The 17,657-nt window shown below is 42.3% G+C and overlaps 1 protein-coding gene across 1 annotated transcript in view; it reads left to right on the plus strand.

Moving 5' to 3' along the window:
- Positions 1-15,873, plus strand: part of LOC102201990 (IQ motif and SEC7 domain-containing protein 3-like) — a 17,465-nt gene extending 1,592 nt beyond the window's left edge. The window contains exons 2-7 of the mRNA XM_005755277.1: positions 4,604-4,678; positions 9,083-9,200; positions 10,233-10,667; positions 11,676-12,403; positions 13,124-13,285; positions 15,511-15,873. Of these exons, the coding sequence (XP_005755334.1) occupies positions 4,604-4,678; positions 9,083-9,200; positions 10,233-10,667; positions 11,676-12,403; positions 13,124-13,285; positions 15,511-15,637 (1,645 nt within the window). The 3' untranslated portion in view covers positions 15,638-15,873. The remainder of the gene's footprint in view (positions 1-4,603; positions 4,679-9,082; positions 9,201-10,232; positions 10,668-11,675; positions 12,404-13,123; positions 13,286-15,510) is intronic.
- Positions 15,874-17,657: the final 1,784 nt, after the last annotated feature.

Consider the following 17,657-nt stretch of genomic DNA (forward strand, 5'->3'; position numbering starts at 1 on the left):
ACACACACACACACACACACACACACACACACACACACACACACACACACAGTACCGCCTCCTGCTTGTCACCAGAGCTTCACAGAATATCACCCTAATGAGGGAAGACCCATGTTTCTCTCTTTGCCAGAGTGTGTGTGGTGTTCTTTCTGTTCATAAGTTTTCTATCAGCAGGAGCCCTTATTGGTCTCTCTGGGACTCCACCCCCACTGAGGGGAGCAACACAGAATGAAGTTGTGATGAGAGGTGCAGAGGAGCACATATTAACATTAGTGATATTAATCCAAAAGTACACATGATCATGCATCTTACAGTCGCAGCTCCAAGTGCATGAGTGTGTGTGTGCAGAGTCCCTGTTGCTCCTCTGGACCCTGTTGCACTGCGTTGACCCCAAGTTGTTCCTGAACGTCTTACTCTGCAACGACAATTTATTGCTCAAGAAACAGTATTACACAGATTCTTAATTATAATTAAGAAGAGGGGAAGAAATTACAATAACAATAATTTTTTGTTATTAAAAGAGCTCAGAGCTTGGAGCAGAACATGCCCCAGATGAGCAGGCTGCTGCAGAGCAGTTGGCTAAATAGCCCTCTTGCTCCTGTGGGTACTGATGTATGTCCTTGAATGCAACCTTACGCCTCTGCTCCCTCAGTGATTTTAAGTCTTTTGGATTAGACCAGTAGCCTAACACCTAATGTCTACTTTTGCTTTTGGCAAGCCAAGCAGGAGAGGAGGAGAAAAGCTTTTCACCTCCCTGCTCCATCCTGTCTGCAGCTAACTGGAAATCAGATCTCTGCTCCATTAGTCCTGTTGCCAGCTAATTAACCTGTATAAGTTGTGTGATTGTGCATATGCATATGTGCTGGCATGCCTTCGTTCACACATCCCACTCTATCAGTTAATTTGAAGATTTATTTTAACTCACTATCGACTTTTGTGACAAACAGAGACATGTGGACTAGAGTTCTACATTGGGTTGGCTGTGAGTGTATTTATGTTTGCATTGTCATTGTTGCAGAAACCAATGGATATGCCTATGGGGAAGAGGCAGGATCCTCTCCTCCACTCATTCTCAGTCTTTCTTTCCAGCTGAGCCTTCTATCTGCCCCACTTAGCCCATGGAGCGAACAGTAATCAGCCATTCTCAGGAGAGGGAAAGGCAGAGAGATATAAAGAGAAAGAGAGACATGCATGCCCAGTTGTTGTCTTTGATGGAGCCCTTGGAGGTGTCTAGAGGAAGGAGCTTGAGGCTGACACTGTGAATGGACCGCTGAAAGAGAGGGGAGGGGGGTTAAAAGAGGAAGAGGAGGCAAAGAGAAGCACATTCATTGTACAAAAATTGAGACAGGTACAAAGAGAGAGTAAAACACACACAGAAAAAAAGAGCTGTCTCCACGATCTATCCGTCTGGCAAACAAATGCAAAAGCTGAACAACACTTTGCTATCCTGTGGCGGCATGAAATGTGCATACAAAGAACTGGTAATGTTTTTGAGTCCAAATGGAGCTGATCTTGTTGCATGCCAACCCTCCTCCATCGCTCCTCTCGCCTTACACTTTGTACTGGGTACTGGCTGATGAAAGGCATTGCGTTTTAAGTGCTCTTACAAAACAGGGAAGAGGAGAGGGGAGGTGCAAGAGAGAGGACAGAGCTAACAGAGAGAGAAAGAGAGAGAGCCAGAGGCCAACAGCAGGAGGCATGTCCTGTTAAAATATTCACCTGTTCTCTTTGTAAGTGTTGTTGCAGACGAATGCCCGTTACGTGTGTGCCTTGTACAGACAGATGGACCCGCTGAGTGTTTGTGTGCGAGTGTGTATATGGGTATGTGTGTCTGCTCAGGCTGGCCTCTTCTTCCCTGTATGACCAAATAAAACTGAGCAGAGCTGAACTGTTTTATATTAGCCTGACAAAAACTTCCAACTCTCATCATGATGGACAAACTGGAGTTGACTTTGGGAGTTGAGGTCTTACAACAACTGCCTGAACAGTCAGCTCCTATTTAAACCAGTATAGTTAAAAATAGGCTATATTGTATTTGCTTTCCTTTGGAGAGTTAGAGGATGAATGATCTTTATCTTATCATTTTGATACGTTAAACACGAAGCTATAGCCTAGCAGGAGTAGATGAAAAATAAAAGTGAAAAAGCGAACCCACCCCCCTGCATATTTTAAAGTTCCTAAATTAAAATGTCATATTGCTTTATTTAATCTGTGCAAACCCCAAAGTGCAAGCAAGAAAATTTGTAGTTTTACACTGTAGTATTTCTCGGCCAGATGAATTAATTCACTGGACTCAAAGCAAGTAGTCTGGGACAAAAAAATACCATGGTCAGCAACCCCTCTGCAATCTAGTCGTAACTTTAAACTCTTCTCGAGATGTGGCTTCGTGCTGTGCGTCTCCTCTTCTAAACTTGATGAAAGCGAATTAATTTACTTTCCAAAATGTAAAAAGTGTTCCACGTTTTCTTTCAATTGCTGATGTGGTAACAGTATCAGTCATATGGCTCTCCATTTCATCGAGGTTGTGGCCTCAGAAATAGTTTCACCCTGCAATTTAGTGTAAAGACACTCTTTTATATTTGATGACAAAGATCCGTGACTGAGCTGTGTCTTCCATAAACTCTGAGCTTTCACACAATTTCATTTTTCTGCTCACCTGTCAGTCAGATGTGCATTAGACAAAGTATATTTTGGCATCATCTCATCCAAAACCAAAATAGACGGTGAATGGCACAGGGAATGTAGTTTACAGGCTTACGGGGATGTTTAAACTCCTTCAGTTGTTGAGCAAGCGATCGATTCCTGGCTCCTCCAGTTCACGCACTGAAGAGCCTTTGAGCAAGACACTAAATCCCACATACGACCCGTTTACATCCATAACTGATAAAGCATCGTACCTGCAGAATAATACAGTCTACAGTATAAACAGATTTGAATCAGATTTTTAATGCAAAGCATTTTGAGTGCTTACTAAGATTAAGAAATACTAAGAAATTGGCTTTTTAAATGACAATTTACAACATCAAAACCTCATCAAGTGTAAAATTAATAAAAAGCAGATCAAATTACTTTAAAAACATGGAAACGTCTCACACTACAAAAAGGTTTGTGGCTATATAGAGTAGATCAGGTGTTAAAAAGTAAGATTTATTCAAGTGTGTAGACTTGTTTTAACCTGCAGGAAAACTAGAGGGGGACCGTGTTACTGTTTATTAAACATCTATCTGCGTACTAAAAAAAAGGGGGGAAAGGGAATATTCTTTGACAAGCATGTTTGAAAATTACTTGTTTCAGATGTATGACAGAGCAGTTTATGTTTTTAGCAGTGATTTCAGAAAGTCCTCTTAGCTTGATATATTCCCTTTATTGCCCCGCTTTACCTGATGTTTAAAGCGGATCAACGGCACAACAAAGACAACAACTACAATGGAAAAATTAATATTCAGATCTAACATGATTGTTTTGGAAATTTTTTGAACCTCCTGGGATCAAGCTGTTAACAGAAGAGTGTGAAAATTACTGCAAAACCTGCAAAACAAAACCCAAAAAAGATGAATCCAGGTATAATAACTAGTCTATAAATTCCACAAAAAGCAGTTCTTTGTGTCAGAGGTGTCACTGGGGGGCTTAGGTGTTACAACAGATGAAGCAGTATTATTCATACCAAATAAATATGAATAATTTTTGCCATGCATCTTTTAAAAAAATGAAGACAAAAAACCCCACAGTGTCCCTTTAAGTCTGTGGAAGTTGCTGTGAAACGATAGCTTTTTATAGCTCAGACTGTCATTCCTAGTCTTGCACTGACTCTGACTGCCTGTCACTGTGGGTCTGTGTCATGAGCAATATGCTGCGCCCAGGTCAGAAGACTTGCTGTAGCGTAGCCAAGAAATTCACTGTCAGCCGAATCCTTTCAGCTCAGCATGAAAAGACCAATACTACACCAAGACCTCACAAAAACTTAGCTGGATGGACAGTGATGATCATGCTAATTTTCAAGCCTCTGGTAGTGGAAGGTGTCCAGCATTCGGAAGGTGAAAAGGTCGAACGGCAACAGCTTCCACGTGATGCATGGGATTTTTTTGTCCGTTGTTCTCCTCGGTTGTAATCTGCCCCAGATAAAAGGACTAGCAAAGTGCTTAAAATATGAATGTAAATGCAAAATGTATGAGAGAGAAATGAAAATGAGAACTTAAGAAAAACACAGGAAGCAGAGCCAGAATAACCATCTGTCCAGATTGGGATAGGGGAATTCTGCTAAATCACCACTGATCTGCTGAATTGGAGAGGAGGGGAGAGGACGAGCACATCCGGATACACAAACACATAAGTGCTCCCACTCTATCTAAGCTTTCTCAGCCTTGAATTGACCTACATAGGGTATTTACCCCGGGATCAGTGGCAAGTTGTGTAATGCAATGTTACAATAATCCAGCATCCAAGAAGCACTTCTTCAGGATCTTTTGTGATGTCGGGAATGGGCGCAGAGAAGCGTATTAGCACAAGGCAATCCAACAACTGAACCAATAACAACCTGAAAGACAGGCTTTCCCTTCAAGTCTATCCACCCCACTGCTTTCCTCACCTGTCTCTTCTGCTGCAGGAGCGAGACTGTGCTGCATCAGTTTTGCTGCCCCGCCCCTGAGCATCCAGAGACTGAGACCACTGGCTCGTCCAGGTAAGCCAAAGATACTTTAATGGACTTTTTTTTTCTCTCACAGTGTGCTCTTGCAACAATGTAAAACATCCAGTCTGCATACATACACTCTGTGCATTAGTGCCAGCTGAGCCATTTCAACACCCAGGCCTTTAAGCATGCCTGATAGCCTGCTTGCTCTTTATTGAACCACATGTGAGTGTGAATTGGTGCATTTATAGACCTATTGTGCATGGATTTCATAAAGATAGTTAAATGTTCTGTGACTAAACTACACCTCTGACAGCCTCAAGGGTAACTCACATATTCATAGGCATATAAATGGGAAGTGTGGGTAACCGAACTGATATTCCCACTATGAAAGCGCCTATGGCAACTCTGACGCAACCCTCGCCACTACCATAGTAACTGGAGAATCTACTGTAGTGACTTTTACCGTGTGACTGTGCGTGGGCAGTGCTGTCTGTTTGTGATGTGAGTTGTTTGTGAGTATGTAGAAAGTATTGTGTATGAGGATGTGTGGGAATGCATGACATTTCACTTGGATTTTTGAATGAGCCGTTAAAACTGTGAAAAGCTGATTTTGTCATGTTTCTCAATGATTATTGTTTTTCCACCCTCCTCCCGAATGTCTCCCATCTTCTAATCCTCTGTGCTCTGTTTCTAAATCCAGTTGTTCCCGGTCTATTTCTTTTCCTCCAGTCTCTTCATCTGCTATGGCGTAGTTTTCCTCCCTGTGTTGTTTATTTCTTCTCATTATTTATCTGTCTGTTGGAAGACTCTTCTAATCAGCTCACTGCAATTATTTCTATCTCATCCCTCCTTATCAAGTCTCTCACTTATTCTGCTTTTATTAATATCACCATCTGTCTGTCTGGAATCCCTCTCTTCTCTCTGATCTGATGACTTTACTCCTACACCCACATATCCCTGATTGGATGGGCTAATGGCACAGCGGCAGTGGACAGCCAGCTGAGATGATGATGAGATGTAGCGGAGATGTGTAACACCGTAGCTCATTATTATCATCGTTACACAAAGTTTTGTGCTCTCGGTGGCTGCTAACCTGCACCCACGTCTACGCGCTGATGTTCGCTGAATCCATCAGAACACACAAACCTCCCAAGAGATGCTACGAGATCTGCCTCTAGCTTAAACTGGCGTGCCTTTTCTCCTTTACTCAGCCTTTTCGCGTGTGAGCGAGTTCTCCCCTGGCTGTACAGTACTTTAGGTCTCCCTGGGACTGTGAGCAATGCGTTTTGACAGATGTTCAAATCTCGCCACCTTGTCACACAAAAGCAAAGGCAGGAGTCTATATTTGCGAGCGTGTACGAGAGGAAGAGAGGGAGTATAGTGCCCATATCATTACAGAGGCTTTTGCTGTCCAGATGCATTAATAGCTGACTCTTGCTTTTAAATCCTCTAATGTATTCTAATGTACTCTAATGTATTCTGATGCAGCACTGGGGCATGGCAGTGTTTTAATAGAGTTTTTGATATAGACAGCCTCCAGCATGCACACCCCAACACACAGTCTCAACCTTCCTGTTTCCTCTCTATTTTCCTATCGCACTCTTTCCTCTGGTCCCACGCTCTCTTTTTCCATCTATTTTCGCTAACTTTATCTCATTTAATGATAAGAGCGAGCGTCTCTGGCCCTATCTGTGACTTTTAGCTCGGTACTCAGAATAGTTGCTTTCACAGCAATCAAAGAAAACAAAGAGGAAATTTAGTGATGCAGTCATTATTTAACCATGAGCGGGCTTTTTGTGCTCCCTGGTCCCGTTTAGCACTGGTCCTCTTCGTGTAAAAATTATTAGAGTAAGCCTTATCTGGGAGGAAGAAAGAGTGAACAAGCACACAACATCATGCGCACACATTCAAGGAGGTTTCTGGTTTTGACTATGAGAAAAAAATTATTATAAAGAAATGGTGCTGCTAAATTCCAAACAGTATTTTCTATGAATATGTAGACAAAGTGTCTTAAAATGCCTGTTTGTGTATTTTGGACATTTTCTCATGACTGGTCTGGAAAAAGACATCTTATGGAAATAAAATAACCCAAAATATCAAAATTGACCTCCGTATGAAAAAAAAATGCCTTCACCTGTAGTTTCTTTTCATAATCAATACACATTCTCACCTGCTACTTTATTGGTTTTAGTAATTATCTAATCAGTCAATTACAATGCAGCAATTTAATGCATGTAAACATGGTCAAGAGAACCTGCTGAAGTTTAACCTGAGCATCGTGGTTGTTTGTACCAGACTGGCCTGATTATGTCAGAAAACAGAAAACGATCTGAAAAAGAGAAAACATTCCATGACAAAAATGCCTTGTTGTAATCAGAGGTCAGACGATTATTACAAGAGGCATCAGTAACTCAGAGAATGCAGAAGAGCATCTCTGGACAGGCTTATAGCAGCAGAAGACCACACCAGACTCCTCTCCTGTCAGCTTGGAACAGAAAATGGAGACCACCCTGCCTTTTATTAACAGTTCAGGTTGTTGTTGATGGTATAATCAATAATTTCTTGGTACACTGAGCCTCTTAGTGCCACTTGAGCATTGTTTAAATGTCACAGTATTGAGTATTGTTGCTGTCCATGTCCATCCCTTTATGACCAAACCGTATCCATCTTCAGGATGGATAGGATGGAGCAGGTCAGCCACTAATCAGAAGGTCGGTGGTTCGATCCCAGGCTGCCTCCTGGCTGCATGCCAAATATCCTTGGGCAAGATACTAACCTCATGTTTGCCTACTGGTGGTGGTCAGAGGGCTCGGTGGCACCAGTGTCCTGCAGCCTCGCCTCTGTCAGTGCGCCCCAGGGCAGCTGAGGCTACAATGTAGCTTGCCATCGCCAGTGTGTGAATGTGTGTGTGAATGTGTGTGTGAATGTGTGTGTGAATGGGTGAATGACTGAATGTAGTGTGAAGCGCTTTGGGGTCCTTAGGGACTAGAAAAGCGCTATACAAATGCAGGCCATTTACCATTCCAGCAGGATAATGTACCATGTCACAAAACTCAACATGACAATGGTCTCCAGAGTCCTCGGATCTCAATCTGATAGAGGATGTGCAGCCAACGAATCTGAAACGGGCGTGTGATGCTGTCATGTCAATATGGACCAAAATCTCAGAGGAATGTTTCCAGCACCTTTTTGAAGCTATGCCACGAATAATTAAGACGGATCTGAAGGGAAAAGGGAAGTGAAGTGGTGGTGTCAGTCGTTCATGCAATACTCTGGAACAAATCTGAGCAAACTTGACAAAATATGTCCCTCAGATCTCAGTACACAAGATGTAATGAACATCAACAAATAAAAAGAAACATTCAAACTTTTCACATAGTAATAGAAGGAGGCCTGGAGAGATGGACAGATGTTTGGTAAATATGCATGAGCGGAGAATTGCTGAATATTTTGTCAGATGGTCATCAAGAAGACTTATAAGGAGGGCAAATATGAGAGTGGCTGCATGTCTAAACTAAACTAAACAATCTTCCATTTATATAACACTACAGTGCGAGCTAACCGCAAAGAGGTGATCATTTATGCTTTATATATAACATTTTAATTTACCGATTGAATAGGAGGAACAATCTATTGATAAACCAGTTACTGGTCAAGTGTGAGCTAGTCACCACTGAGGAATATAGGAAAACGTTCACTTCTATTACAGCTGATTCTTACCTCCTTAAGAGAGAGTCAGAGAATAAAGAATCAGTCTTTGACTGCTCACAGTTTATAGACAAGCATCCTGCGATGATGGATCACAAGAAGATATTGATTCACATTACCGGCTCACAAGCAAAAAGGGTTGGGAACAACTGGATCAGCACACTAAAGGGAAATGAATCAATATTAACTGAATAGTAATTTAGGTTATTTTGGCTATTAATGGAAAAATAAAATGCTTTCACTGTTTGTCATAGTGTGAGGACTTGTGCATTTTCTCTGTGTTGTATTATTGTGATAGAAATGAATATTGCTTGTGGATTGTTCATTTAATGAGTCATTTATGGGTCCAAGAAATTATGATTTTTAAAAACATTTTTTTCATCACATTGACAAACAGCTGATGTGCTGTTTCTTTTCTGCAGAACACAATAAGAAAAAGCTGAGTTTTATGTTTGAAACAGCAAATAAGAGGTGGAGATTATAATTTTTACAAAGTTTTACACTGTTACATATTCAGAGTTGCACACTTGCAACTTGCACTCGAGCCACAAATCTGACCAAATAGGACTGGGCACATAAAGCCAGTCAACCTCACCCTGGGCCGCCACAGCTACACATCACTGTCTGCGTGCTGCTCCCCTTATAAGTCTCTTTACATTTCACATACTTGATGACCAGCCACTGACATCAGAGTTTTACTCCGTCAGAAGGACTGATATCTTTCCGCTCTTATTTCTGTGTCAGTGGACAGATGCTGAGCCTGGAGGATGGCACCTCCTCTGGGGACAGACAGGAAACAGAGGGTACCAAAAGGGAGGGACCCAGTGAGTACGAGAGCACCCTGGAGAATAAAAACAAACAGGTATGTCTTTTAGCAGGTGTATGTGGGCTCATGAGCATATTTTGGGTGCTGAGGCAGAGCTGGTTGCTCTACCTGTCTTTGCACGAGAAGGTGTGCATGTGAAGGTTGCTCACTTGACACAGAGTTGGGTGACAAAAAAATAAAAACAGATTCCCATTCAGATCTATTTCTGTCTATGTTCACATGAAAAAAGAGCACCCAGGATACCACTGCCACAGAGACAGGAGCATGAACGATGCTAAGTTGTCATGGTAACAGCTAATAACTGCTTCTGGCGGCTGGAGATGTCTTTATTCCTCATAGGAAACTGCTGAAGGGTCCGCTGTTACTGCTAGCGCTGTTGCATGGATTCACTTATATGAGCGTGTCTGTGTGTACTTTTGGTATGATCAAATCCACGCACACACAGAAACACACACAAATGAGTGGCTGTCCTCCTTTTTCCCTTCCTTTTTGTCTCTTCTCCCCCTGCCTCCCACTTCTCCTTCGATTCCCTCTCGCCGAAAATGTAAGAGGGCAAAAAATTGTGGAGGACAGTGAGATTTTAAGCTGAGCTGCTCTGCCAACAAATGGAACAGAAATAAGCTTGTGCGGGTGTTTACTTTTCTATTCATTTTCTCAACAGCACCTTTGTCACAGCCCATCCATCCTCTTTTTCATGCCCCTTCAGCCAGTATTAGCAGCTGAATGATGATAGATGATGTTTACTTTGGTTCTAATAACACAAACACCCACCAGTTTTAAAAAGAGTGGACTGATAAGTAAGACCCAAGCGGGCGCTTGCAGACTCATGGACTAGTGGAAAGTATAATCAAGGCTTAAGAAGGGTGTGAGTGGGAATTTCATGATTCAAGTCAGCTCTTTTGATCTTTTGCAGGCATTGGCGCAAAATTGTAACATGTTTGCTTACTGCTGGATGAATAAGTATCTTTCATTAGATTTTGTGTGCTTTGCAGTATTATTCCTGAAATGTCTTAAAGTCTCAGAGTCCTGTCAACAAATTTAATATACTCGCTCTCTCCCTTTTCCCAGATAGAAGAGTTGGAGCAGAAGTATGGAGGCCATCTCATAGCAAGGCGGGCAGCCCGTCGTATCCAGACAGCCTTCCGTCAGTACCAGCTCAGCAAAAACTTCCAGAAGATCCGCAACTCATTGTCAGAAAGTAAGCTTCCTCGTCGGATCTCTCTACGGCATCCCAGCCCTTCGGGCAGAAACCGGAACGCAGCTCAGAGACACAGCTACACTCTGCATCCTGGAGGAGGACAGATACCTTTACGCTCTAAAACCCCCCCTCCACCCCCTTGCCGCTCCACGTCTCTGCCCCCATCGTCTCCTGCGTCAGCCCCGGCACCTCCCCCAACTCCTGCCCCAGGCTCAGGCCCAGGACCTGGACCAGGCCCAGCACCACCCACACCTCAAACCCCAGGACCCTCACTCACACAACTGGAAGACTGCTTCTCTGAACAAGTGAGGTTTTTGTTTTTTGTTTTAATCTTGTGTTGTAGGAATGCAAAACTGTATGATTTTATGAATGTTTTATAAACTTTTTATAAACTCCAGATAGAAATATCTGGAAAACCACTGAATGAATTATAAAAATTTTTGGTACATTTTTGACATTGACCTTTCCATGACTGTGAATCCCAGTGACTTCTTTAACCCTCTAGTCAAATATTTTGACAGGTGCAGAGCATATTACTATTAAATCCGATAGATACACCATGTCCTCATCATTCAGAAGATACATTTTTAACAACGTCTTGACTTTTGTGTCATTTTCTAGTAAATGTATTGGCAGAAAATTTGGTGTAGACATTCATAATCTCCTCGGGATCTTTTATAACTTTGATCATTCTTTGATGTCCTCAGGTCAAGATGTGAATGTGTCTGATACTGAGGTTTATGATGAAACATCTGCAAAACTGATGACATTCTTATTATTCTCTGACTTACTTTGTGTTTTAATGCAAATCAGCAAATGTCTGCATGGCATTATGACTTCATTAAAGCCAAGAAGCCCTACGAGCGTGTAGTCATGTTAAATAAGATTTTACCATATTCGTGAGGCACGCTGTCAGTATCAGTCTGTCCCATCATAAATCTACTGATCTCCGTGACAATATTTTCTTACCCTGACTGAACTTATCTTTAAATTCTCTTTAAATCTTGCACTACTTATCCAAGAACAGAGCTGACCCTCAGTGTCCTTGCATATACACTTTATCTTACTTAGCTAAACTACACTGACTGGCTCTAGTGACTTGATTGAAATGAGTTTCATCTTAATGCCAGTGGCCCACTCAGTAGTCCAGCTGCTGTCATTGTTAATTTAGTTCCACTAGTCTTACTAAAAGCCACTAATGAGCAACCCTGCGACTATCATAAGCTTTTACATACATGAGTCATGGCCCTTGACCTGATTAAATCACAAGTTGTGATGTGAATTTTTATATTTTTTTGTGATCATACTTGCAGCTGCACTCCTTGGCGCAGTCAATTGATGAGGCCCTTCGTGGCTGGAGCTTGTCTGAGGGTGGAGAGGGCAAGGGACTGCTGATGGACCCCGGGGCGCTTCGTGCAGCTGCTGAGAGTGCTTGTCTGCCACGTAGTGCCAGCTCGCTGCTCATGGCGTTCAGGGATGTTACAGTTCATATTGACAGCAATAGCTCCTATACCATCTCCTCTGCCACCACCACAACCACCACCACCTCTTTGGGCAATGCAGGTGGGGGACAGCCAGGTAGCAGGAAGACTTCTGTGAGTGGAATGGCTGGGGGAGGAGACAACCAGTCAGTGGAGGAGCCAGAGTTTCCTGCACCTCCGCCTAGTGAAGAGCTGGAAATGGTTGATCTAGGATCCAGGAGGGGTTCAGCAGTGCCAACTGCAGGGGGAGGAGGAATGGAAGGGGAGAACAGCACAGACAGACTGGGATCCTCCTCCACTTCTACCTCTACTTCCACTTCCATCTCCACCTCAGCCCAGACTAACCAACAGCCTGCCCAGATTTATACCCAGTACCAGCAGTACCACTACACTCATCCCCAGCAGATCTCCGGGGGGCCGAGCCCCGAGGCCCTGCAGGCTCTGGTCGTCTCTCTGCCGAGGGACCGCTGCCAGGATCCAGCCTCTTGCCGCTCACCCACCCTGTCTACTGACACACACCGCAAACGCCTCTATCGTATAGGACTCAACCTCTTCAATGTGTGAGTAGACCACCACACACACACACACACACACCGAGCACTCTCTCAGAAAATATATAATAAATATTTCTGCACCCTCTGGCTCAGGGTTCAAAGTACTCTTACTGCTGTTTGTGTCAAACACATCTCCAACAGCCATGCAAAACCGCTTTAGGCAGCTGCTCATTAGCGTTTGTGATTGTTGGGAGGAGCTGCCTGTTCAGTGTTATCTTCTGATGATCTGATGTCCATGGCAAAAAAAAGACATCAAGAGGAAGGCAGGAATGGGAATGAGAGAAAGAGACAGATGCAAATAAATGCAGTGGAACATTAGAGGCAGTCAAGGAGGTCATGAACAATGCGAGAGCCACAGAGTTCCTATAAATAGTGTCCACGGTTGGACTGCACTTATTATTAGCTAATACAAATTAATGTAAATTAACCCATATGCATCAGTAACACTTGGTCTCTTTCTAAAGTCCACAGCTAACAGCTTTTGCGCACGGATGCGCCTCTCTTATCCCTCCTTTTCCTAGTGCCTCCTCTGACACACACACACACACACACACACACACACACACACACATACACATATTAGGCACCCTTTCTCTTAAATATAGTGTAAGAGATTTTGTTTCGCGCTCAGCTCAACACACCTCTCTGCTTGAATGCACAAAACTTCTTACACGCACCATTCCCTCTAACGCTATGTGCTTTTCTCTATTTGTTATGTGCGGACAGGAATCCAGAGAGAGGCATCCACTTCCTGATTACGCGTGGTTTCGTCCCAGACACGGCCATCGGAGTGGCTCACTTTCTGCTGCAGAGGAAGGGCCTAAGTCGGCAGATGATTGGGGAGTTTCTGGGGAACAGCAAACTGCAGTTCAACAGAGACGTCCTTGAGTGAGTTCATGTCATTTCTCTGTCATCAGTCATCATTTAGGTTTATTTGATTAGGAAAAGATATAACTGACTTTATGGTGATAATAAGGCACCCCTTTTCTTATATTCTGATCATTCAAACGTTGTACTTCCAGTTAGAAATATAGGCTTCTTACAAATTTATAGTGTCAGTGCACAAACTTGTATGAACATGATGACATTTTGGGGGTTATTTTGTCAGATTTGACAAAGGGAATCCCCATAGTAATGAACCAATGACATTTATAAAACTGGTTTAAGTGCACCTCACTTTTTGAGTTTCCGATCATAAAATATTCTCTCACTCACTTTGACACTTTTTTCTTATCTTATGTCAAGCACCTTAGATCAGTGAAACAGAAATTGCGCTGCAGTCCAGCATCTGGACTGACAGCAATAGATCTTATTAACATTTACAGCTACATTGTTTAGGAGTGGATGTGAGTTAAGAGGTACAGTGGGTCATCTACCAACTGTAGGGTCAGTAGCTCAGCTACTGCTGTCTGCCTATTGAAGTACCCTTGGGCAAGATACCGAACCCCAAGCTGCTCCTGAAGGATCCATGGGAGTATGAACATGTCCATGAATGTTAGACGAGGTGCTTAGGTATAGAAAAAAGTGCTTGTATGACTGGGTGAACGAGGCTCGTAGAGCTTTGAGTGTTTAGTACCAGTCTATTTAGCATTTACTCATTATAAAGTGAAAAAGTTTTTTTTTTTGCTATTTGCCTATTTAACTTCCTCAATTTGAGTTAATAATCTTAACACAGTATTCATTCTGAAAATTTAAACCTTATTACACGGTTCTCTTCACCAGATTTAGATCGCTTCGTTGCTGCAAAACTGTAAATGCTCACATTTTCAGTCGTTTCACTTCTCATTGAATCGGGCTTTAAGATTAGAATTCCTTCCTGACCTTGGAAAAAAACAAACTCATTCACATGTAGCTGAGGAGCTGACCCCGCTATTTGTGAGGGTGCCCCTATTTTGAGGAGACCTGAAAGAATCAGGCTGTATAGAGGCTTTTTTAGGCACTGAGTTCTTTGTAGTTTCTTTTTTTTCTGCCTCTACAAAGGTTTCAAGGACAAACTGGCTGCTTGTTGATATTGCAGAAAATCACTGTGATACCTTATTTGAGAAATGTCTGCAAATGATAACAATTTAATGATGATCAAAGCTCCTGCACATGTGTGCTTATCTCTCTTCTCCTTGCCAGTATTCTCACAGGAAAAGTCATTTCTATACATACTTTGCATCCATATGGACCTCTTTAAAGACTTTTTCTTTTTCAGGAAAACCTAATCTCACTAATATTCTCATTTAGGTCCTTTAGTAGAGTTTCAATCATACATCATAGTACAAAGTCCGATGGTACTGTTGCTTTATATGGCTAAGAAACTGAGGTAAATAAAGTAAAACATCTGTTAAATTTGGACTTTCAAACTTCAGTTATTTTAAAAGCTATCTCAAACTGAGCTGGTTTTCGAAAGCAATTACCTTATAAATGAGCGTACGCGCAAAACTCACTTGACATGTGGCACCAGTTTGCGGAAATGGAAGACATCCATGAAAACATGCTTTTTCTTAATGCTTTGACACTCACCCCTTTTTGCATCCTCCCAGTGTAGGCTGCAGACTGAGAACCAGCGTAGCGAGGTTTTCTGCTGATGTTGTTGTACAGACTGTAGAAATAGGTCACTGCACTGAACACACACTTAAGCACACACCCTCACTTTCTTTCAAAGAGACACACTTGTATGGACACAAATACACCCATGCACCTAAATGTACATGCGCAATCTTGTACGTACTACTCCCATTACCGCAGTCTGTCCTCAGCCTTTCATGTTACCTCTCTCTTTCCCATTCCCTCTTTTCTTTTCATTTTTTGCCATCTCATCCCTCTTTTCCCACTATTTTCGGACTCTTTCTTCTCCACTGATATTTGCACAGCACGTGGGTATATGTGTGTGCACGTGCAAGCATGTTGTCTCTATGTGCATCATTCAGGTCAGTGGTTCTGTAATGGAACTATGACTGTAATGACAAGATTTGCCGTCAGCACTTGGGTACAGATAGTTTGTCTCAGATCCACTCGCACACTCACTCTGTTACCTTCTCACTACAGTGAAGTACTGAAACTAAACCCAGCTTCATTTTGCCTTTTTTTCTTGTCTTTCCCCCCCCTCCCTCTCTGTCTCTTTATAGCTGTGTTGTGGACGAGATGGATTTCTCAGGCATGGAGCTTGACGAAGCCCTGAGAAAGTTCCAGGCCCATGTCCGTGTTCAGGGAGAAGCACAGAAAGTGGAGAGACTCATCGAAGCCTTTAGGTGAGACTGTCAGCTTGATCACAACCCAGCCTCACTGACTAACGGGCTCTGGCTTTGATTTTTAACAATGTGCAACACAAAAACAGTGCATCATGTGACCGAGCAGGGCTGGGTAGTGCACTCTGAAGATTTTAACAGGAATGGGCCTTTTGCTTGTGGCCACCAATACAAATCAGAAAAACAATGGCACACAACCAAGAACACACACTTTGGAATGAAATTGAAGCAAAAAGCTTTTTCTGATCTCGCAGCCTTGGGGTAGCAGAATGCATCCAAGATGGCATACTAATCAGCTCACTGTATAGACATAGAAGAATCGGCTGTTTTTGCTGGCTTACTGCGACAGGCTGTGATGACAGCAAAGCTCTGTGTCATTAATAAGTTACACTGATTTCCTGTAACCTTTGAATAAACTCAACAGTGTTTGATCATCAGCCAATCACAATAGGGATTTACACTGCAGCAAAATCAGCGTGTGTTCCATCAGGACAAGAATAGATGCTTTGTTTCGCAGCTCTCTTTTCACCAGATGACACTTCCCTGGCCAAATCATTTTCTTTTTAGGCTGCTGGTGCATGCTGGGTAGTTGCGTGTCCATCCCATTCAAAATCACACATGAATATGTAGAAGTTTGTTACTCACCAAGATCTGCCTCAGTTGGTTTTGTCCTCATTTTGTGTTGAATCCAGCCCTGAAGTCACGCTAGTGTATGCTGCTGATAAAGGTCTTGAAATGCCAAGTGGAACTTGTTAGACTTACTGCAGTTTGCAGACTCCACTTATACCTTTCCTGCAAACTGTCTAGCTTTGCTTCTAACAAATACCTGGATGGAAACAGTTTTATTTTAAAATCATGCTATTTAACCTTTAACTGAAGCAATAAACAGATAGAAGCAACCAGACAAATAAAAGCTGCAACTTTGGTCCCCTGGCTGGCCATGTCCTTGATAAGTCCTAAAGATATCCAAAGCGTCCCCTCAGGACTAAAAATGCAATAAAAATGCCCTTCATTGTTTTCTATTGCAGAGAAATTGCTTGAATTGCTCTATACATTTAATGTCCTTCCCTTGATGTACTGCTCTTTCCCTCAGGAATGCCCACACTGTCACCAGCATGACACGGCTTGAGTCAGTGGCCTCTTTGAACTCATTAACCAAGACGTCATTTTCCCTGTTCACACCATAACAAATGTTCAGCTTGTTAGTAGGCCGCCAACAAATTTCTGCATCCTCATTCTGACAAATCTTATGGCTGTTAATACAGTTTCCTCCTTCTTCTGTGACAAGGGCGGTTTGTCCCTCTGAAGACATTGAACAGCCCACAGGCCTGCTGCTTTAAGCTGAATGCTATTGTCAGCATTCAAACATGTTCACAAAACCATGGTGTTTAGCAGGTAATGATCACCATGTTTACCATATCAGTTTGCATTGCTAAACAGCACGCAAGGCAAACAGCAGATGGAAGTACAGATGGTAGGAATGTCATTAGTTTTGCAGGTATTTGAGTTAAACCAAAAATAATGGACAGATTAAAATGCTGCCTGACTGCACTACAAGTTTTGTCAGAGGCTCATCATCGACATTACAATTTAAATGTGAGGACCACACTGTTAAAAAAAACATCTTAAAAAAACGGTAATATTCCGGCAGCTGGGGCGCCAAAATACTACCGTAAAATAACAGAAAATAACTTTCTCATGAAAATACAGTTATTTTCAGTAATGAAAATAGAGTTTGTTGCGCTAATTTTACATGGGATTCTGCCTTTTCCAGTAAAATACTTTTATATTAGGATTTTTTCCTACAGTGCAGCCATACCCGCGACCTTGTGGTTGTTAGTTAACATTCATTGGCCGATGTTTAGCGTCATGTTATTATGTGTCCCAACATCCATCCTAGATGACATGAAATTTTCAGCAAAATTATAATTCAAATACTCCTTTAATTATTGATTATTCTCATTAATTTTCAATTTTTCCATAGTATTACATTTGAATTTAACAGATCATTCTCTCACATAACAGAC

This window comes from Pundamilia nyererei, unplaced genomic scaffold, assembly GCF_000239375.1.
Source record: "Pundamilia nyererei isolate P.nyererei 1_Seehausen unplaced genomic scaffold, PunNye1.0 scaffold01131, whole genome shotgun sequence".
Taxonomy (NCBI): Eukaryota; Metazoa; Chordata; class Actinopteri; order Cichliformes; family Cichlidae; genus Pundamilia; species Pundamilia nyererei.